This window comes from Orycteropus afer, unplaced genomic scaffold (assembly GCF_000298275.1).
Source record: "Orycteropus afer afer isolate SDZICR_OR568_19922 unplaced genomic scaffold, OryAfe1.0 scaffold01029, whole genome shotgun sequence".
NCBI classification, from domain to species: Eukaryota; Metazoa; Chordata; class Mammalia; order Tubulidentata; family Orycteropodidae; genus Orycteropus; species Orycteropus afer.
Window position 1 is genome coordinate 231,427 of NW_006922616.1, and position 19,738 is coordinate 251,164.

Sequence of the window (19,738 nt, forward strand, 5' to 3'; positions counted from 1 at the left end):
AGGCAGTATCACTATGGAAGTAGATTGCCCCATCTTCCTTCTGAGGAGTGGCTGGTGGGTTTGAACCGCCAGCCTTCTGGTTAGCAGTCAAGTGCAATAACAGTGGCCATTATTTCTCAATTAAAAAAAAAAAAAAAAATTAAGGTATAACATACAGTGAAATTCCTCTCTTAAGTTTTGCCAAACATACAGTCTCATAACTACTACCACAGTCAACGCAAAGAAAGTTCTACTACTCCTTATGCCCCTTTGTTGTCAATCCTTCTCTCATCCTCCAGTCAACTTCTGATTTTTTTGTCTCTATAGTTTTGCCTTAGCAAGAGTATCATATAAATAAAATCATCAAATATACAGTCATTTGAGTCCAGCGTCTTCCAATTGGCATAATCTGAGATTCCCCATGCTGCTGCAGGTATCAACAGTTTGTTCCTTTTTAAGCTGAATATCCCATTGTATGGATGTACATTGTTTGTTTATCCTTTCCTGACTAGGGGGCCATCTAGGTTGTTCTGTTTTCTGTGACTATGAATGATGGATTGACTTTTAAAATAAGCAAAACTGAATACTGTTGCAACTGCTGCCTCTATACAAAGGCAGAAATTTTGAAATCTTAGGAAGAAAGAAACATTAACTATTGGCAAAATTACAAAAAACAGAACAAAACAATCCACTAACAAAAAAACTGACTGTAATTATACAGTACTTGAAGCTAAGGCTATCCAGGCAACTAACAATTGATTTATTTTGGTTGCATTCATATCAATTCATGTTGATTAAAAGCTCAGATTAGCAGTTATGTAGTTTTGATGAATGAAAATGGAAAAAAATATTGCTTACTGAAAAGTCTGGTAGACAGAAATTTTGAAAACATGAAGTCAACTGGAAGAAAATAATGAAAGGAAGCCTTTTATGTATAAAAGATGAGCTAAGATCCCCTAACTAGAGAACATGAAGCTTCTTCAAATGAAGCCCCTTCTAGAAATAAAGCATAATTAGGGACGTAGAGCTATGCTAAACAAAACCATGAGGTTGGAGAGTGGTAAAGAAAAGTTAGAGTTTTTTTCTTCAACAGTGTAATGTAATAAAACCTCAATTATCAAAAACCAAAACCAAACCCACTGCCATCGAGTCAATTCCAACTCATAGTGACCCTTTAGGATAGAGTAGAACTGCCTTGTAGGGTTTCCAAGGCTGTAAATCTTTACAGAAGCAGACTGCCTCATCTTTCTTCCATAGAGGGGCTGGTGGTTCAAACTGCCAAACTTCTGGTTAGCCGCTGAATGGTTTAACCACTGTGCCACCAGAGCACCTTATGACAAGCAATAGCAAGTGTTGGGAATGGGACTATAACCAGGACATCTCACACTTTTGGTCAAAATCATAAAATCCCATATATTATAAAATTCTAATCAGGGACTACTAGTGGCAAATTAGAAGGAACAAGATTATTAACGAACAGAGTTGCATGGACTCAAACAAGGTGAGATAGGAGAAGAGGAAAAGCCCACAGTTACTATGTTTTTCACATATAACGCAGTCAGATATAATGCATGTTGCACACATAGGAAACTAATGTGTGAGAAGGTTGTGCAGTTTCCAAAAACTAAACAAACAAAAAAATCAAATAAAGCATGTGTTATTTGTATAAAAATATAGTACTCTTAAGTTGTATTTGACATTTAACTCAATCAATCATCTAAAATTTAAAAATTGGCCTCAGCAATAATAGCTAAGTCCAACAAGACAGAAAACCACCACTACTGGCAAGGATGTGGAGAGATTAGAACTCTCACATACTGCTGGTGGGACTGTATAACAGTGCAACCACTGGGAAATGATATGGCACTTCCCTAAAGAGTTGGAAATAGAAATATATACTAGGAATATATCCTAAAGAAATAAGATCCAGGACATGAATAGATATATGCACATCCATGCTCACTGCAGCATTATTCACAATAGGAAATAACCTAATTGCTCATCAATGGATGAATGGATGAACAAACTTGGTACATACACATAATGAAATACTATGCAACATTAAAGAATAATGAAGAATCTGTAAAACATCTCATAACATGGATGAACTTGGAGGACATTATGCTGAGTGAAATCACAAAGTCAATCACAAAAGGACAAATACTGTGTGAGACCACTTTCATAAAAAGTCAAAGGAAGGTTTACATACAGAAACGAATATTCTTTGATGGTTACCAGGGATGGGAGGGGAGGGAAGGAAAAATTACTAACTATAAGAGACACATTAATTTAGGTGAAGGGAAAAGCAATATACAGAAAAGAGGAACCAATATAATATCACTAAGGAAAAGGAAGACATGAAGAGGGGCACAACAGTTATAGACAACAAAGGTAAAGGCATATACATACACAATTCTGCATTATCATCAATAACATTCATCTATGAGTGGATACGGGAGTTCTGGTAGCCTAGTGGCTAAGCCACTTGACTGCTAACCAGAAGGCTGGCGGTTCAAACCCACCAGCCACTCCTTGGAAGGAAGATGGGGCAATCTACTTCCGTAGTGATACTGCCTCGGCAACCCAAGGAGGGGTCGCTATGAGTCAGGTCCGACTTGACGGCACATAACAACAACAACATGAGTGGATACACAGGTAGACAGGCAAGATGTTCAGGTATGAGTAGGGGAAAGGGACTATACCCATGACACATATAGGTTTGGCAGATGATAATTCTACATAGGTATTTGTATGTGTTGTAAAAATATCTATGTATACAGCAGAGCTAATAGGGGATAAAGTTATGAAAACGTTTTAGCCATAACCAAACATCCTGAGGGAACAAGTCACTGGTCTTGGGCACTTAGGATCATAATCTTGGGGGACACAAAGGACAGTTGGCAAAACACAGTCTACATCAAAGACAATGTTCCACATTCTACTATGGTGAGCAGTGACTGGAGTCATAGATGGTGCTTGGCTACTACTGCCAATCACTGTGAAAAAGATCACAATAAGAAATCCTGGATAGAGTGGGAGAAAAATGTGGAACAAAATTCAAAATCATAAAAAAGATAAGGTTTACTGATCAGGTAGAGACTAGTAGAATCCCTGAGACTGTGGCCCTTAGTCACCTTTCATGCTTGGAATTGAATTCACCCCCTTATCTCAAGTTTCAGCCAAACAATAGACAGGACTATGAAGTGACCACAAGAAGTAGGGAAATACACACTCTTTAGAACAATCAACCAGTGGAGATCAAAAGGGCAGCATTTGCCCAGGGATGAAGCTCAGAAGGCAGGAGTAGGAAAGAAAGATGAATACAAATGTTAACCACAGGGAAAAAGCGCTGTTATGCTGTGGGGACTGTATTCAATGTCCCAAAAGCAAAACGTATGAACAGTTGAATGGAAAACCACTTTTGCCCTATGAACTTTCACTCAAATCACAATAAAAAGTTAAAAAAAATTAAAATTAAATTAAAAAATCAAATGAACTTATTCCTTTTACATCTAATATATTCACATAAATGCTTACTTTAGCAGCTTTTCAAATGCATCCAAAAAGTCTTCACTGGTCATTATTGTACAGAATATGTTTCTTCGGATGTCGGTGTTCATTCTCTGTTTGCGGGCAAGGTCCAATATCTTTGAACTAACCTGAAAAGAGGAACAATTAAAGCATAGATCATACATGTCTCAATGAAACTTTCTGAGTGAGAAATACTTTTTTCATATTTTGGTTTAGTGTAGTTTCTAAAAAATAATGTGAGTAATATTTGTGCAGCTTGACTTAATATAACTGTAAATCAACACTAAGTCTTTATTCCCACAAATAAAGAAAAAACAGCAAGAGACAAAGAAAGCCACCGGGTGAGAAAAACACTTGATTTAGGAACCTTTTCTCACTAGTGGTGTGATCTGAGTCAGTTATATGTAAGAAATGAAATAAAATACAACCAAGTGGGCATAGCCACAGGAGCCTAAAATGACATGACAACTAAATGTAATGTGATACTTTGGATGAGATCCTTGATAGAAAAAGGACATTAGGTAAAAACTAAGAGAATATGAATAAAGTATTGACTTTAATTACTAATAAAAATAAATTACAAAGAAAGGAAAAGAATTTTAACAATCTGAACTCCAAGGCAAATGGAATAGAACCTCACCTTCTGGGGAAACACTGTATATCTAAGTTTTAAGAACTGAAAAATTACTATCATGTGTTCCCCCAATCCAATTTTTTTTTTTAAAATAAACAACAGAAATTATATCACAGATTAATAACCATTTCTGTCAGGTCTTCAAATATACATGTCTACACATATTAGTAATTATTCTATAAATAGCTATGCTAGCTAGGTAAAGCAATACACTAGATAGTATTAGGGAGAGAGAAGTAGTAACGTCAGGAATCACCTTACCATCCCTGCAAGTGGCTTCTGCTGGATCTTATTATCACTGCTGTCGATCATTGGGGCTCCGCTCCATGATGACCCTATAATCCACCAGCGGCCAACCTGCTCTGCATTCAAGACACTCTCCCAGGAGACTCGAAGCTGAGTTTCTGTACCCGAACCAGTGTTGCGCACCTGATAAAAAAAAGGAAAAAATGACCTAGTGGAAATGTTTCTAATTAGTTCCTACTTTGTACTATCATCTTTAAACTTTTTGTTTTTCAGTAATTGCATTTTGGTCTATGAATGTTTCTGACAAAAAAATCACTGACAATTGTGACAGTCCATTCTGTTTGGAATAATGCCAAAAGTAGACATACATGTACATATTTTATGTTGAGACCATATGATAACAAATATGGTTCTGTTATCCCCAAAAAGCATTTTCTTTGGAAAGTTGTTATACCAGAGGAAGAATGATCTCAGCGGTATAGACATGGGGGGCAAAACAGTGAGTTTGGTCAGGTTAGCAGGTGAGGAGCTTGGTTTTGCCCACGTCAACAACTAGTTTAAGACTGGGGCTGAAAGACTTAACCTAATTGGTTAGATCAGTGGGTCTCATCTCTGACTGCACATTAGAAATACCTTGTTGTTGTTATGTGCCGTCGAGTCGGCCCCGACTCATAGCGACCCCTCCTTGGGTTTCCGAGGCAGTATCACTACGGAAGTAGGATTGCCCAACCTTCCTTCCGAGGAGTGGCTGGTGGGTTTGAACAGCCAGCCGTCTGGTTAGCAGGCAAGTGTCTTAGCCACTATGCTACCAGAGCTCCCTTAGAAGCTTAAAAAAATGATGTCCAATACCTCCCCTACCCTCCAAGATACTGATTTAATGGGTCTGATGTGGGACTTTGCTACTGGCATTTTCTTGAAAAAAGCTATCAGATGATTCTACTGTGCAGCCAGAGTTCAGTACCACTGGGTTGATGCACAGGATGCTTAACTAAGAGGAATTCTTCCCCATACAACAAAACATTCCATACAAAGAACACTGAGACTACACACAAAAATCTCAAGATAGAAATACAAAAGCTTCAATTTAATATCTTTAAAACTCTTTATTAACATACATGACACCTGACTTTTAGATCCTGATCATTTTAACTTGAATTATGGGTTCATGTTGACATGGAAGCTCAAAACAAATTCATATTACAGGTTGGTTATTTACCAAAGCTCTTTGTAACTTCCTCAGTTTCTCTACAGGCTCAGGATCATAACCAGGAATTTTACGCATGTCGTTATTCTTCAGTGCCAACATGGTCTCTAGCATGAACCGAATCTTATAAAAAATAAAAAATTAGAAAACCAATTATTTCAAATATTCCAAACAATTGATTATTCAAGTTTTTAAGAAACATAGCACACTTCATGCACATGGTCATCACTGCTCATAATACAAAAATCACAGACAGTCTTTAGGTACAGATGATGTTGTTGTGTGCCATCAAACTGATTCTGACTCACAGCAACCCTACAGGACAGAACAGAACTGCCCCATAGGATTTCCTAGGATGTAATCTTTACTTGGTTGTCAGCGTGTGGTACTGTGGTGGCTTACATGTTGCTGTGATGCTGGAAGCTATACCACAGGTATTTCAAATACCAGCAGGGTCCCTCGTGGTGGACAGCTTTCAGCAGAACTTCTAGACTAAGAAAGACCTGGCAATCTAGCAAAATTGGAAGCCGTGGAAATGAAATGGAACAAAGAAAGATCGTTATTGTAGGCATTAGTGAGTTGAAATGGACTAGTATTAGACATTTTGAATTAGATAATCAAAAATTCTACTATATTGGGAATGACAAAATGAAGAGAAATGGTGTCACATTGATCACCAAAAAGAACATTTTAAGATCCATCTTGAAGTACAATGCTGTCAGTGATAGGATAATATCCATAGGCCTACAAGGAAGACCACTTACTAAGATTATTATGCAAATTTACACACCAACCACTAATATTAAAGAAGAAGAAATTGGATTTTTTTTTTTAAACCAACTTCTGCAGTCTGAAATTGATCAAATATACAATTAAAATGCATGGATAATTATTGGTGCCTGGAATGTGAAAGTTGGAAACAAAGACGGACCAGAAGTTGGAAAATATGGTCTTGGTGTTAGAAACAATGGAGACTGGATAATAGAATTTTGCAAGACCAATGACATATTCACTGCAAATACCTTTTTCAACAACATAAACAGTGGACTATACAGCTGGACCTCACCAGATGCAATAGCTCAATATTATCAGTCTGACAGAACAAGGCCAGTGGTCAATCAAGGAACAGACCATTAATTGTTCATATGCAAGTTGAAGCTGAAGAAAATTAAAGTAAGTCAAATTTAGAGACCATTTCAAGAACAGATTTGACAGAATGAATACTGAAGACTAAATGACTTGTGGGATGACATCAACAGTATCATACATGAAGCAAAAGGTTACTAAAAAGAGAGGCAAGAAAGAAAAGACCAAAATGGATGTCAGACTTGCGCTAAAGCAAACAGAAAAGATGATGTAAAAGAGCTGAATAGATTTCAAAGGGTAGCTCAAGAAGAGAAAGTAAAGTACTATAATGACATGTACAAAGACCTGGAGTTAGAAAACTAAAGGGGAAGAATATGCTGGGCATTTCTCAAGCTGAAAGAACTGAAGAAAAATACCCTTAAGTGCAAAACTGAAGGATACTATGGGCAAAATACTGAATAATTCAGGAAGCATCAAAAAATAGAAGGAATACACAGAATCACTGTACCAAAAAGAAATGGTAGAAGTTCAACCATTTTAGGAGGTAACATATCAAGAACCATTGTTACTGAAGGAAGAAGTTCAAGCTGCACTGAAGGAACTGAAGAAAACCAAGACTCCAAGAAGTGACCATGAAATGTTTGAATAAATTGATGCACAAGTGTAACTGCTTTTGTTTAGTAGCTGTAATCGCTCACTCACTCATCTGTGCCAAGATATCTGGAAGACAGCTACCTGGCCAACCAACTGGAAGAGATCTGTATTTATGCCCATTTGAAAGAAAGGTGAGCCAACAATGTGGAAATTATCAAACAATATCATTACTATCAAATGCAAGTAAAATTCTGCTGAAGGTAATTAAAAAACAGATGCAGCAGCACATTGTCAGGAACTGCCAGAAATCCAAGCTGGATTCATTCTCTGAATCCAAAAATGTAGAATAAGGGACATCATTGCTAATGTCAGATGTTTCTTGGCTGAAAGCAGACAATACCAGAAAGATGTTTACCTGTGTTTTAGTGACTACACAAAGGCATCTGAATGTGCAGATCATAACAAATTATAAATAACTCGTAAAGAATGGAAATTCCAGAACACTTAATTGTGCTCATGAGGAACCTGTACATAGATCAAGAGGCAGTCTTTCTTTGAATAGAACAAGGGGACACTATGCGGTTTAAAATCAGGAAAGGTGTACATCAGGGCTGTATCATTTCACCATACTTATTCAATCTGTTGCTGAGCAAATAATCTGACAAGCTTGACTACATGTAGAAGAATGCAGCAGCAGGAATGGAGGAAGACTCATTAACAACCTGTGATATGCAGATGACACAACCTTGCTTGCTGAAAGTGAAGAAGATTTGACGCACTTACTGATGTAGATCAAAGACTACAGTTTTCAGTATGGATTACACTTTGACAGAAGGAAAATAAAAATTCTCTCAACTGGACCAAAAAGTAACATCATGATAAACACAGAAAATACTGAAGCTGTCAAGGATTTCATTTTACTTGGATCCACAATCTATGTCCACGGAAGCAGCAGTCAAAAATCAAGACTTATTTCATTGGGCAAATCTGCTGCAAAAGATCTCTTTAAAGTGTTAAAAGGCAAAGATGTCACTTTGAAGACTAAGATGTGCCTGACCCAAGCCATGGTCTTTTCAACAGCCTCACATGCATGTGAAGCCAGACAATAAATAACAAAGACTGAAGAAGAACTGATGCATTTGTATTATGGTGCTGGCAAAGAATACTGAATATTGAATATACCATGGACAAATCTGTCTTGGAAGAAGTATAGCTAGAATGCTCTTTAGAGGTGAGGATGATGAGATTCTGTCTCATTTACTTTGGCCATGTTATCAGGAGGGACCCATTCCTGGAGAGGGACATCATGCTTGGTGAAGTAGAGGGTCAGCAAAAAAAAGGAAGACCCTAAATGAGATGGATTAACACAGCAGCTGCAACAATGTGCTCAAACCTAGCAATAATTATGAGGATGGTGCAGGACTGGGCAGTGTTTCGTTCTGTTGTACACAGGGTCACTATGAGTTGGAACCAACTCAGCGCCACCTAATGACAAGCTTTACAAAGGCAGATCGCCAGATCTTCTCCCACTGAGGAGCTGGTGGGTTTGATCCACTGACCTACTTGCAGTAAATGCTTACCACTGCACCACCAGGGCTGCTTTTAGGTAAAGATAGCCTCTATTAATTTTAACACCCTATTCAGGGGTATAAAATACCATATATGAAATTGTAAACTTGTCACCACTGATGTATTGTACCTGCACGTATCACTTCCTCCACTTGTCTTCTGGATCCCAACCTCTTTTACCCTCTATCATCCTTTTCTATTAGCCATCCTTTTCTCTCCCCTACATTTTCAATCTCTTCCCCACTACTGGTCTTTTTTATTTAACTTATTATTTATGAAATAATATCAGACTTACAGAAAAGTTAAACAGTACGAAGAATTCCTATACATCTTTCACTGAGATTCTCCAATTGCTAACTTTTTACTGGCCTATAATTCACATACTATCCAATTCATCCATTTAAAGTATAAAAGTCAGTGATTTTAAGCATATTCACAGAATTGTGCAACCATCACCACAATTAGAGTATTTTCACTGTCCAAAAAAAGAAATTCCATACCCATTAAGAGTCATTCCTAACTCCCAACTCCTTTGGACCTGCTGTTTGTTGTTAGGTCGATTTCAACTCATAGCAACCCCACAGTACAGGGTAGAACTCCCCGAGTTTTCTAGTAATCTTTATGGGAGCAGAACACTAGGAACTTCTCCCACAGGGCTGCTGGGTGAGTAGGTATTTTTATCATATAAGCCATCATTTAAGTATAACTTACTGCTCTTATCTTAAAATCAATCCCTTCTACTCTACCATCCCCTCTTCTACATTTTCCAACACACTCTCCTCTTCTTCAAAAACTTTTCTAATATTTAACTATAACCATCTATGACCTCTATTTAACAATCCAAAGTTAAAATTTTAGCCTGTATCTTTGCTCGACCTCTTAGCATTCAACACAGAGGATAAATCCTTCTTGAAACACTCTTCACTCCTGGGTTCTGTGACTATCCTCTGTGTTTCATTCTCATTTGACAGTTCTACCTCCCCTATGCATTTAAATGCTGGAGCTCTTTAATCTTAAGGGCCTCTTCACTTCTTGCTATGTACTAGCCAATTTTATCTACTTCCAGTGCTTTAATGATCAGTGATGACTCTGCAATCTCCTAACCCATGTCTCTCTTCTCATCTAAATATCTAATCCAAAGACAAAACAAAAAAAACCTCACACTTACTGCCATCGAGTTGATTCCAACTGATAGCAACTCCCATTGGGTTTCCAAGGCTGTTAACTCTTCATGGAAGCAGACTGCCTCATCTTTCTCCAGTGGAGCAGCTGGTGGGTTTGAACCATTAACCTTGGGGGGTTAGCAGTCAAATGCCTTACCCACTGCGCCACTACAGCTCTATGGATATCCAATTTAAGTACTTTAATTTCAATGTCTCAAGAACTGGGCTGTCTTCTCCTCCAAATCAGCTTCTCCTCTAGTATTTGTCTTCTATACAGATGGTACCACTATTCACATGTGATTTCTCAAGCTAGAAATCTGAGGGTGATCCTTGACTCTTCCTTTCCTTTGTTCCTTCTTCCACATCCAATCTATACTAAGACCCATAAATTTTAACTTCAAAACCATATCCACTGCTACTATGCTAACACAAGCCACCAATCTTTCCCTTAGTCTGATGTATCTTCCAACCCTGACTACTTCAAATCTTTCTATATTGTAGGCCAAATGATCATTACAATGAAAAATGTCGACATGTCATTTGCCTGCTTAGAATCCTCCAATCCGCAGTATGTCTCTAGGATAAAAATCACAGTGCATGCAATGGTTTAGAGTACTTCTTAAGAGAACACTGCCTATTTCTCCAGGTTTCTCATATAATCTTTTTCTTGGTCCCTCAAACATGCCACATTCTTTTTCATCCAAAAGGCTTTTCATATGCTGTCCCATGATGCCTCTTAATCATTCAATGAATAAAATGAGGTGAGAACTATTACCAGCCCTGTTTTATAGATGATGAAATGACCGGGCAGACGTAGGTTATGCTACTGGTATGTGGCAGCACTAGAAGTCCAACGTAGGCTGTCTTGACACTTGCATACCATGCCATACAGCCTTCCTCAGCAAGCATTTTTTGAATGGATGAATGTTAAATCAATCAATCTTAAATACATGCCATATTTACTTGAGTTCTTTGTAAAGAAACAAGGTCCTTTCACATGTAAATGATAAAGGCATAATATTAAATGAAGCAGAAGATAATAGAAATCATGAATATTTAAATGCAGTATTTACCACAAATAATTATGTTTAAATTCTGGTCAGTCTGTGAGCATTTAGGCACTTATGAAGCAGGCCAAGTGATGTAACCATACCCTGGTTTGGTCCTGAAACTTGTTGCCTGCTCTGCTGGCTTTCTTCTGGGCTTCAGTGATCAGCTCCTTAAGTGATAAAGCGTCATCTTTTCTTAGTGAAAAGCCAACATTTTTCAGCATTAACAGGATCAACTCAATATCTTTTTCTGTGAAAGTTTCAATAAGTTTTTTCAAAATATCAAAGATGAGGAGAGACTGTACCACGTGGAAGTTATATAAATGGGCAAGAACAGTAAAAAGGTTATCGCATTCCTTCCCTTCACTTCCATTTTTATATACATCATCAAACTTCCTCACCACAGCCTCCAAAAAGTGAGCACCAACCTGAATGAACAAAGAAAAAGTATTAGTTAAAAACACATAAAAATAAATTTTAGTAACTTATTCTGAGAGATCCTTCTTCCTTCCAATAGGTACTTAAAGCTTTACATATGATGAAAACAAAACAAAACAAACAAACAAAAAAACCAAACTCACTGCAGTCGAGTCGTTTCCGACTCATAGCAACCCCTCCTTGGGTTTCCAAGGCAGTATCACTATGGAAGTAGATTGCCCCATCTTCCTTCCGAGGAGGCGGCTGGTAGATTTCAACCGCCAGCCTTCTGGTTAGTAGTCAAATGCCTTAGGCACTATACCACCAGAACTCCTTACATATGATGAGATTCAAGAACACTGCATAGTAAAAGATATCATAAAGCAATTAGCCACAGTACTCAAATCTCTTAACTGTAAGCACACCCTCTTTTCTTTAAAATCTATAAGGTAGTTTTTTGGTTAGTGGTGTTATTGCTGTTATGTGCCATCGAGTCGGCCCCGACTCATAGCGACCCCTCCTTGAGTTTCTGAGGCAGTATCACTACGGAAGTAGATTACCCAACCTTCCTTCTGAGGAGTGGCTGGTGGGTTTGAACCACCAGCCTTCTGGTTATCAGTCAAGTGCCTTAGGCACTATGCTACCAGAGCTCCCTTTTGGTTAGTAGCCATTCTGATTTCTTAGAAAAAGAAAATTGCTTAATGTTTTGTTTAAAACATGTTTATATCTCTAAACATTTTTTTTATAAGGAACCAATACAACTGATATAGAAAGTGAAAAAACCAGAAACAACATATTATCAAGTAATGACACAGTTACGAAATAAATAGTTATTTAATAATGACTGTAGAGGACACAAATGAGCTCTGGTAGTTACAGAAAAGGAGCTCTACAGTGGTTAAGGCACTTGGCTGCTAGTAAAAGGTCAGTGGATTGAACCCACCAGATGCTCCATGGAAGAAAAGGCAGTCTGCTTCTGTAAAGATTTATAGCCTTGGAAACCCAATGAGGGTGGCTGTCAGTCAGAATTGACTTGATGGCAGTGAGTTTGGTTTTTGGTTTGGTAAAGGACACAAATGGAATAGACAAGATTGTCCCTATTTTCAAAGGGTTAAGATTCTCATTGTCCAGGCAATATGCAAACAGTTTCTTTCTTTTTCTTTTTCTTTTTTTTTAATCATTCTGATAAATTTCTATTCCAAAGCCCATAGTATACTTTGGAATATGAAAGATCTGGATTTGAATCCAAGTTTACCCACTTGTCCCAATCTATGTGGTCTGAGCAAATTACTGAACTTCTCTTAGTTTTTCTCTCTTTATAAAACTGGGATAATGAAACTGGAAGGCAGAAATGGTGGTTATCATTTTTGTTGCTGGGATTACTACCACATCATTTTCTTTCACATCTCAGTTCAAGTTGAGAGACTGAAAGAATGGCAGCATGGGCACACAGTGATACGAAGTTTGTCAACAGTCTAGTTAAGAAATGATTATCAGAATTAAGGCAGTTGTATTGGATGTGGAAAGAAAAGAATGGGCACAAGAGTGACCCTGTGACAGAACTGGTAGGTTGAGGTGATACACGGATGTGAAAGATTACATGCTCATGGTTCCCAGGTTTTTGTCTACATAATAGGATAGATGACAGTGGCTGTAACTAGAGTATGAAATATGTGAGGAGGAGCAGATTAGGGGAAGGTGGATAAAATCATTTAAGACTTACTGAGTTTGAACTGTGGGAGTCTAAGTGGGATTTATTGTTGATATATAAGTGATAGTTAAAGCCATGGTGAAGAAGATAACATCAATGAGAAAGATTAGCGTGTAATGGGAAAACACACATTCATTGCTACACTGTAAAAACCCAATGCTAGAAGTAATTAATGCCACTGAAACAAAAGTTTAAAATGATTTAAAATGGCAACTTTTTTGTTACATTTATTTTACAATGAAATTAAAAACCAACAAAAACAAAACACAAATGCTGGAGGAAGCCACAGAAAGAAAATACACTGGTAGAAGAGAACAGACTTCATGGAGGCAATCTCTGATAAACTGGCTCTGTTTTTAATTTTCAAAGACTTGTAAATTCCCAACTCAAGCTCCTCTACAAAAGATAAAACTGAATGTAGTCTCTTAATATGACCATATTATATTGAAATATAACTTAATTAATATCGCTGGGTGGCACAAATAGTCTGAGTTGGCTAATAATCCAACCCATTTAAACCCACCCAGGAGTTCCATGGAAGATCCAGGCATGGAGAACAGCCTCCATAAAGATTATAGCCAACCCAACTCTGTGCCAAATGGAGTATCTCTAAATGAACACATTAAAAAAATAAATGCCTCAAAATACTTAAAAAAAAAAAAAAAAGAATAAAATCTATGTTGTTACTTAATACAATTACTTAAGTATATATATTAATTCTGATAAGGGATTTTTTTTAAAAAAGCAAAAATCTGCATATACCTAGTTTTTTTAAAAAAATAACTTTTAGAAGCAATTCAGCTGCTGACACCATGGTCTTTAATATATTTTTTTTCCCTTCCCTGAATTCCTGTGAGGATGTTTTTCTCGTTATAGAACTGAAAGTAGTTTAATGGAACCAGCATCCTGAGAGCTCATCATACTTTGGCAGAAGTTTTAGTGGATGTCATTAGCTAAAGTACTATAATGACTTCCCCTTGGAACAAGTCATTTCAGTTGTCCTTCATGCTATTAGTGAAGGTATAAATGAGAAGTAGGACCAATAATCTCATGTTTTCAATTCAAGTAAATTCCTGATATGTTTTGAGTGACTGCGTCTATGGCTTTTACTGTAACTCACTGAAACACTGTCTATACTAAAATCATTTTGATGGTTTAAATCTGTTCATAGTATAGCAGTGTGATTTAGGAGGACCAGAGGAATGTACTAAGAAAGCCATATAATGGCACTGAATTATGGCAATCAAAGGGTACTAAGAATGGCGTTCAGTGATTTCATTACACTTTGTAATGGTAAAAGAAAATGGACTTACAGCATTCTTAAGTGAAAATGAGTATAGCTTTTAGAAATTAAAAAAGAATTCAGAAGTGTGATTCCCAAAATAGTTGGTACAGATTTTTCACAAGAGAGAGTACTTATATAGTTAAGAGGAGAATCCTACTGCCCAGGAGACTCAGAGCCAATGCTATTCTCTCTTCTGTCTCCTGCTTCTAATACCTGGTGGGTACTAAAGTCTTTATCTTTCAAAAAATGTCTATAATGTAACTATTGCTGGATAAGGAAAATGTAGTTAAGAAGATTATCTAGGAATAGCAATAAAACCTGCAGTGATAGGAAAAGCTAGCTAGGAAAAAGTGGAAGGAACAGCAGAGTTTCAACACGAAAATTTCCTTTCATATTAAAAACAATCCTAACTTCAATAAGCACTTACTATCGGCCAGGTGCTTTTCTAACCTTATTATATGTAATAACTCATTAAATTTAACAACTCTACAGATGAAGAAACTGAAGCACAGAGAGATTACCCAAGTTCACATACCTAGTCGGTGGCAGAGCCATGTTCTGATTTCAGGAAGTACTCTTAACCACCACTCTGAACTGCACTAGACTGCTTTCATGTTTCTAATAACCAGAAAGGTAATTAATTGATTTTGGCAAGTTTGTCCATCTTAATGTAAGCCTCTGACAGTCCCACTCTGTTGTTGTTGTTATGTGCTGTTGAGTCAGCCCCGACTCATAGCGACCCTCCTTGGGTTTCAGAGGTGGTATCGCTACGGAAGTTAGATTGCCCAACTTTCCTTCCGAGGAGTAGCTGGTGGGTTTGAACTGCCAGCCTTCTGGTTAGCACTCAAGTGCCTCAGGCGCTATGCTACCAGAGCTCCTAGTCCCACTCTACAAGAGTCCAAATCATTTTTAAGACTATGATTAAGAGCAAGTATCATAAAAATGAAATTACTTTGAATAGCATTGTGGTAGAAAACAATGATGGCCCAGGAGTTAGGAAAACAAGTTCTAGTTTATATTTAACAAAGCTTGTGATCTTGGGATAACTACATAACTGTTCGGTGGCTTTGTTTGCTACATTTGCAAAGTGGGGTTAAAGAGATACCTGCCTTACTTATTTCACTGGGAAACTGTGAAGGTCAAATGTAATGAAGACATAGACATGTATCAACTTACACCAGCAAATCAGACTTTTAGGTATGCTTTGCTGCCTTGTGCTATTGTTGGGAACATCAAGAATACTAAGTATCATAAGGCAAAGAATAATTGTGAAAATTAAGCCTTATTTACTACCTTAGTATAACCTCCTTTAATCAGATCAATATTCTTTTAACATAACGGAAAATGAGCTACATTGTGGGAACTAGAATACTGAGTAGGAAGGGTATAATTTTATTGCATTATAGTACTGAAGGAACTCTGGTGGCAGAGTGGTTAAAGCGCTCGATGGCTAAACAAAAGGCTGGCTGTTTGAAATCAGCAGCTGCTCTGTAGGGGAAAGATGTGGCAGTCTGCTTCCATAAAGATTCATAGCCTTGGCCATGCAACTATTGGTCTCTCCTGATCCAGAGCAAAATAAAGTGAAGAAAATCACAGATGCATTAAAACAATTAGTCCAAGGGTCTAGTGGACCATAGGAACCTCAACCTACATCATCCTGAGACCAGAAGAACTAAATGGTGGCTGGTTACCAGGGCCAGACACTCTGAAAGGGATCAAAATAGTAGATCATGGATAGAGTGGGAGAAAAATGTGGAACAAAACTCAAAATCATAAAAAAGACCAGGCTTACTAGTCTGACAGAGACTGGTGAAATCCCTGAGACTATGGTTCCTAGTCACCCTTCACGCCTGGAATTGAATCCCTTCTCCTGGCTTAACTTTCAGTCAAACAACAGACAAGCCTATGAGGTGAACAATTACATCAGAGAGGTGCACCCCTTAGAACAATCAACTCTGGGAGATTGGAAGGGCAGCATTTACACAGGTATAAAACTCAGAAGGGAAGAATGCATAGGAAAGGCCAGAGGGAAAAGGTTATCACCTTTTCCCTCTGGAAGTGAGAGATGGCTGTTACACTGTGAGGATTGTAATCAACGTCACAAAACAAAATGTGTATAAACTGTTGAATGGAAAACATATTTGCTCTGTACACTTTCACCCAAATTACAATAAAGTTGGAGGGGGGGAAAAAAAAAGATCCACAGCCTTGGAAACCCTGTGGGGAAGTTCTACCCTGTCCTATAAGGTTGCTAAGAGTCAGAACTGACTTGACGCAGTGGAGTTATACTACTAGAAGAGGACAGGGCTTTAAAAGGTAGGTGTCTATGGGGCAAGTCACTATCATTGAGCCTTCCCTGACTTTAAACCACCAGAGGCTCACTAAGCAAGGACAAAGGATACAAGAGAGGTGGCTGTTGAGTGGGGGACAAATTTGTATTTAGCACGTATTAGGTACTAGCTAGATACTTTATACATGTTCAATTTAATCCTGGCAAAGCTCCACATAATAGCTATTGTCATCCCATTTTATAGATGAGAAAACTGGCAGAGAAAGGACATCTAACCTACTGGGAAGGGAATTAAATTAAGTCCAAATTTTTTTCTTGTATCTCTTTTAATACCCAATTTCATCACATAACCTGGTGGCCTTCTTATTGAGTAAAAATAACCAATAATCCATTACAAATACCTCAGTAGCAAAACCATGAAAAATCACTATATTCAAACATCTGAAATAAATCAATTTTAAAGTAGGGAATATAGAGAAAATGGGAAAGTAGGGAATATAGAGAAAATGGGAAAGTAGGGAATATAGAGAAAATGGGAAAGTAGGGAATATAGAGAACATAAGGGAAGTCCAAGATGTCAGTCCAGAAGAAAATAAATTAACACATAAATTCATTTAGAATGCACAGAAATAAGAAGCAAAATTGGCCAAAATTAAGTATTTACTGAATGCTGTTTAGACTTACACGATATCAGAGTTATACACTATTAACAAACTGGAGAGAATGGCAGGTAGGAAATAAGTGAGCAAAACACAAACCATACCTCAATTCCTACTGTGTGATGAAGAATGCTAACTAGAAGAACATGCTCCATCATCAGCCTGCTGGGCATGACCGTGTCAGTTACACATGCACTCATAAGAATGCCTGTAAAAGTGTCATTCATATCCTTCCTACTATTAGCCATATACAATTCCTCCAGCTGTCCACTTATAGAGGCCATGTTTGGTTCACTCAACCTGTACAGAATTATAAATACAAATAGCAACAATGTTTAAAATTAAGAATTATTTTCAGTTCAATTAAAAAAATCCGAAGACTTATTAATACTATCAATACATCCTATTTTATGTACAGTTTTGAGCCATGAACAATATCTTGTCCTAATAACATAGCATACACAGTACACAACTATACAACACTCTGGAATCTTTAAATAGTGTAATTGTTAGGAATTGTTACATCTCTTTACAGCTGAAACAAGGCCATAATCAACTATTGACAGGATACTCTTTAAGCCAAAGGAAACTTTAATGAGGTATTTGCCACTGTGTATCCTGATCTAATGTCTCCACATAGAGGTAGGGAACCACGCTTAGACAGTATTTGTTGTTAGGAAAAAGTCTCATTTTTCCACTTTTTAGATAGCATAAAATTCTTTAGTTTCTAACTCTGAGAAAAAGTTGTTCCATTTTACTGGGTGGAGAGAGAAGAATACATATGCACTTGGAGGATTATTCATCGATCTGAACTCTGAAATAGCACATTAGATAACATTCCAAGGTGCACCGTGGAAATAGTGTTCTGGTTTTAATTTAAAAAGAGTAATTTTAAAAAGCACGTGATATGGGAAGGGGAGTAGGTATGGCTATAAAGGGGTAGCATGAGGGAGCCTTGTGGTAGTGAAATCATTCTTCTTCTTGAGTGTGGTGGTAGTTACACAAATCTATATATATGAAATTACAGAGAAACACACATACACAAATGAGTGCAAAATGAACACACATAAAACTAGTAAAACTGAATAAAATCTGTGAATTGGACCTATGTCAATTTTCTGTCTTGTTTTGAATTTTGATAGAAAATTTTTTTAAAAAAATTCTAATTATGTAAGATGTTACCTTTGGGGAAAACCGGGCGAAGAGTACACAGGACCTCCCTGTATATATTTTTTGCAACTCTCTATGAATCTTTAGTTATTTCAAAATAAAAAGTTAAAAAAAAAAAACCCAAAAAACAATGCATATTCAAAATGTGGCAAAAATATGTTTTTAGAAGTCAGGATTGTGGTTATCTGAGTGACTGAGAAGAAAGGTATGAGAGTGGCTTCTGGAGTGAGGGTAGCGAGGAAGAGCTGGAGACAGGCATGACCAAATGAGAAATTTTAACTCATTTTTCAAAAACAGAGCTAATGGAGGAGGGTAACTGAAAACAGCCCCACCTATATGGTTTCCAATCACCTTTTGTTTTATTCTTAAATAACCAAAAAAGAGAAAAGAAACCAGGTATGAATATATGAATAATGAAAAAAGGAGGAAGAAAGACCACATTCTTGGTGGGGAATGATACTATGGTGCCAGTGAGCTTGCATCTGCTATGAAAAGAGCCCGAAAAGGATATGCTATGAAAAGGACCAGAGGTCCTACCACTCTATTTCTCCAAAGACCGAGCCTCTCATCCTCATTCATTTGTGACTCACATGCTTCTTAGAATAACAATGTAAGCATGCAAATTGCTTTCAAACTTTGGAAAGATTTAAAGTACCAAAAAACTGAGCAACATCTTCTTAACTAGGCACTAGGCCTGGATGCTTAAGAGTGGAACAAAAAGGTATCATCCACTCAACCACTATAATTCCCAACCCCATCAGTACTAGTTTAATTCTTGGGATAATTTCTATAGTTTTAGAAAACAGTCAACCTCTTTAAGTGACAAAATACAACATTTTACCTGTTAATGAGGCCTTTTACTTGTTTCTTTAACCTTTCCAATTCCTCCTTCTTTTGGGGATCTACTGTTTCTGCAGCTCGCCTCACATGAGGTGGAGTATACTTCTTACAACTTTCACAAAGGCTCTCCTTGCAAGAGAAATACATTACAGAATAATCCACATTAAATGAATCCCATTTTTTTCCTTGCTAAATGCGTATTTTGGGAGCTCTGGTAGCATAGTGTCTAAGGCACTTGACTGCTAACCAGAAGGCTGGCGGTTCAAATCCACCAGCCACTCCTCGGAAGGAAGATGGGGCAATCTACTTCC

At 37.4% G+C, this 19,738-nt stretch overlaps 1 protein-coding gene across 1 annotated transcript in view; it reads right to left on the reverse strand.

The window, feature by feature from the left end:
- NOM1 (nucleolar protein with MIF4G domain 1) overlaps positions 1-19,738 on the reverse strand; it is a 37,343-nt gene that overhangs the window by 14,522 nt on the left and 3,083 nt on the right. Inside the window, exons 3-8 of the mRNA XM_042783394.1 lie at positions 19,429-19,553; positions 17,522-17,717; positions 11,160-11,483; positions 5,607-5,717; positions 4,406-4,573; positions 3,517-3,638 (exon numbers count right to left, since the gene is read on the reverse strand). Of these exons, the coding sequence (XP_042639328.1) occupies positions 3,517-3,638; positions 4,406-4,573; positions 5,607-5,717; positions 11,160-11,483; positions 17,522-17,717; positions 19,429-19,553 (1,046 nt within the window). The remainder of the gene's footprint in view (positions 1-3,516; positions 3,639-4,405; positions 4,574-5,606; positions 5,718-11,159; positions 11,484-17,521; positions 17,718-19,428; positions 19,554-19,738) is intronic.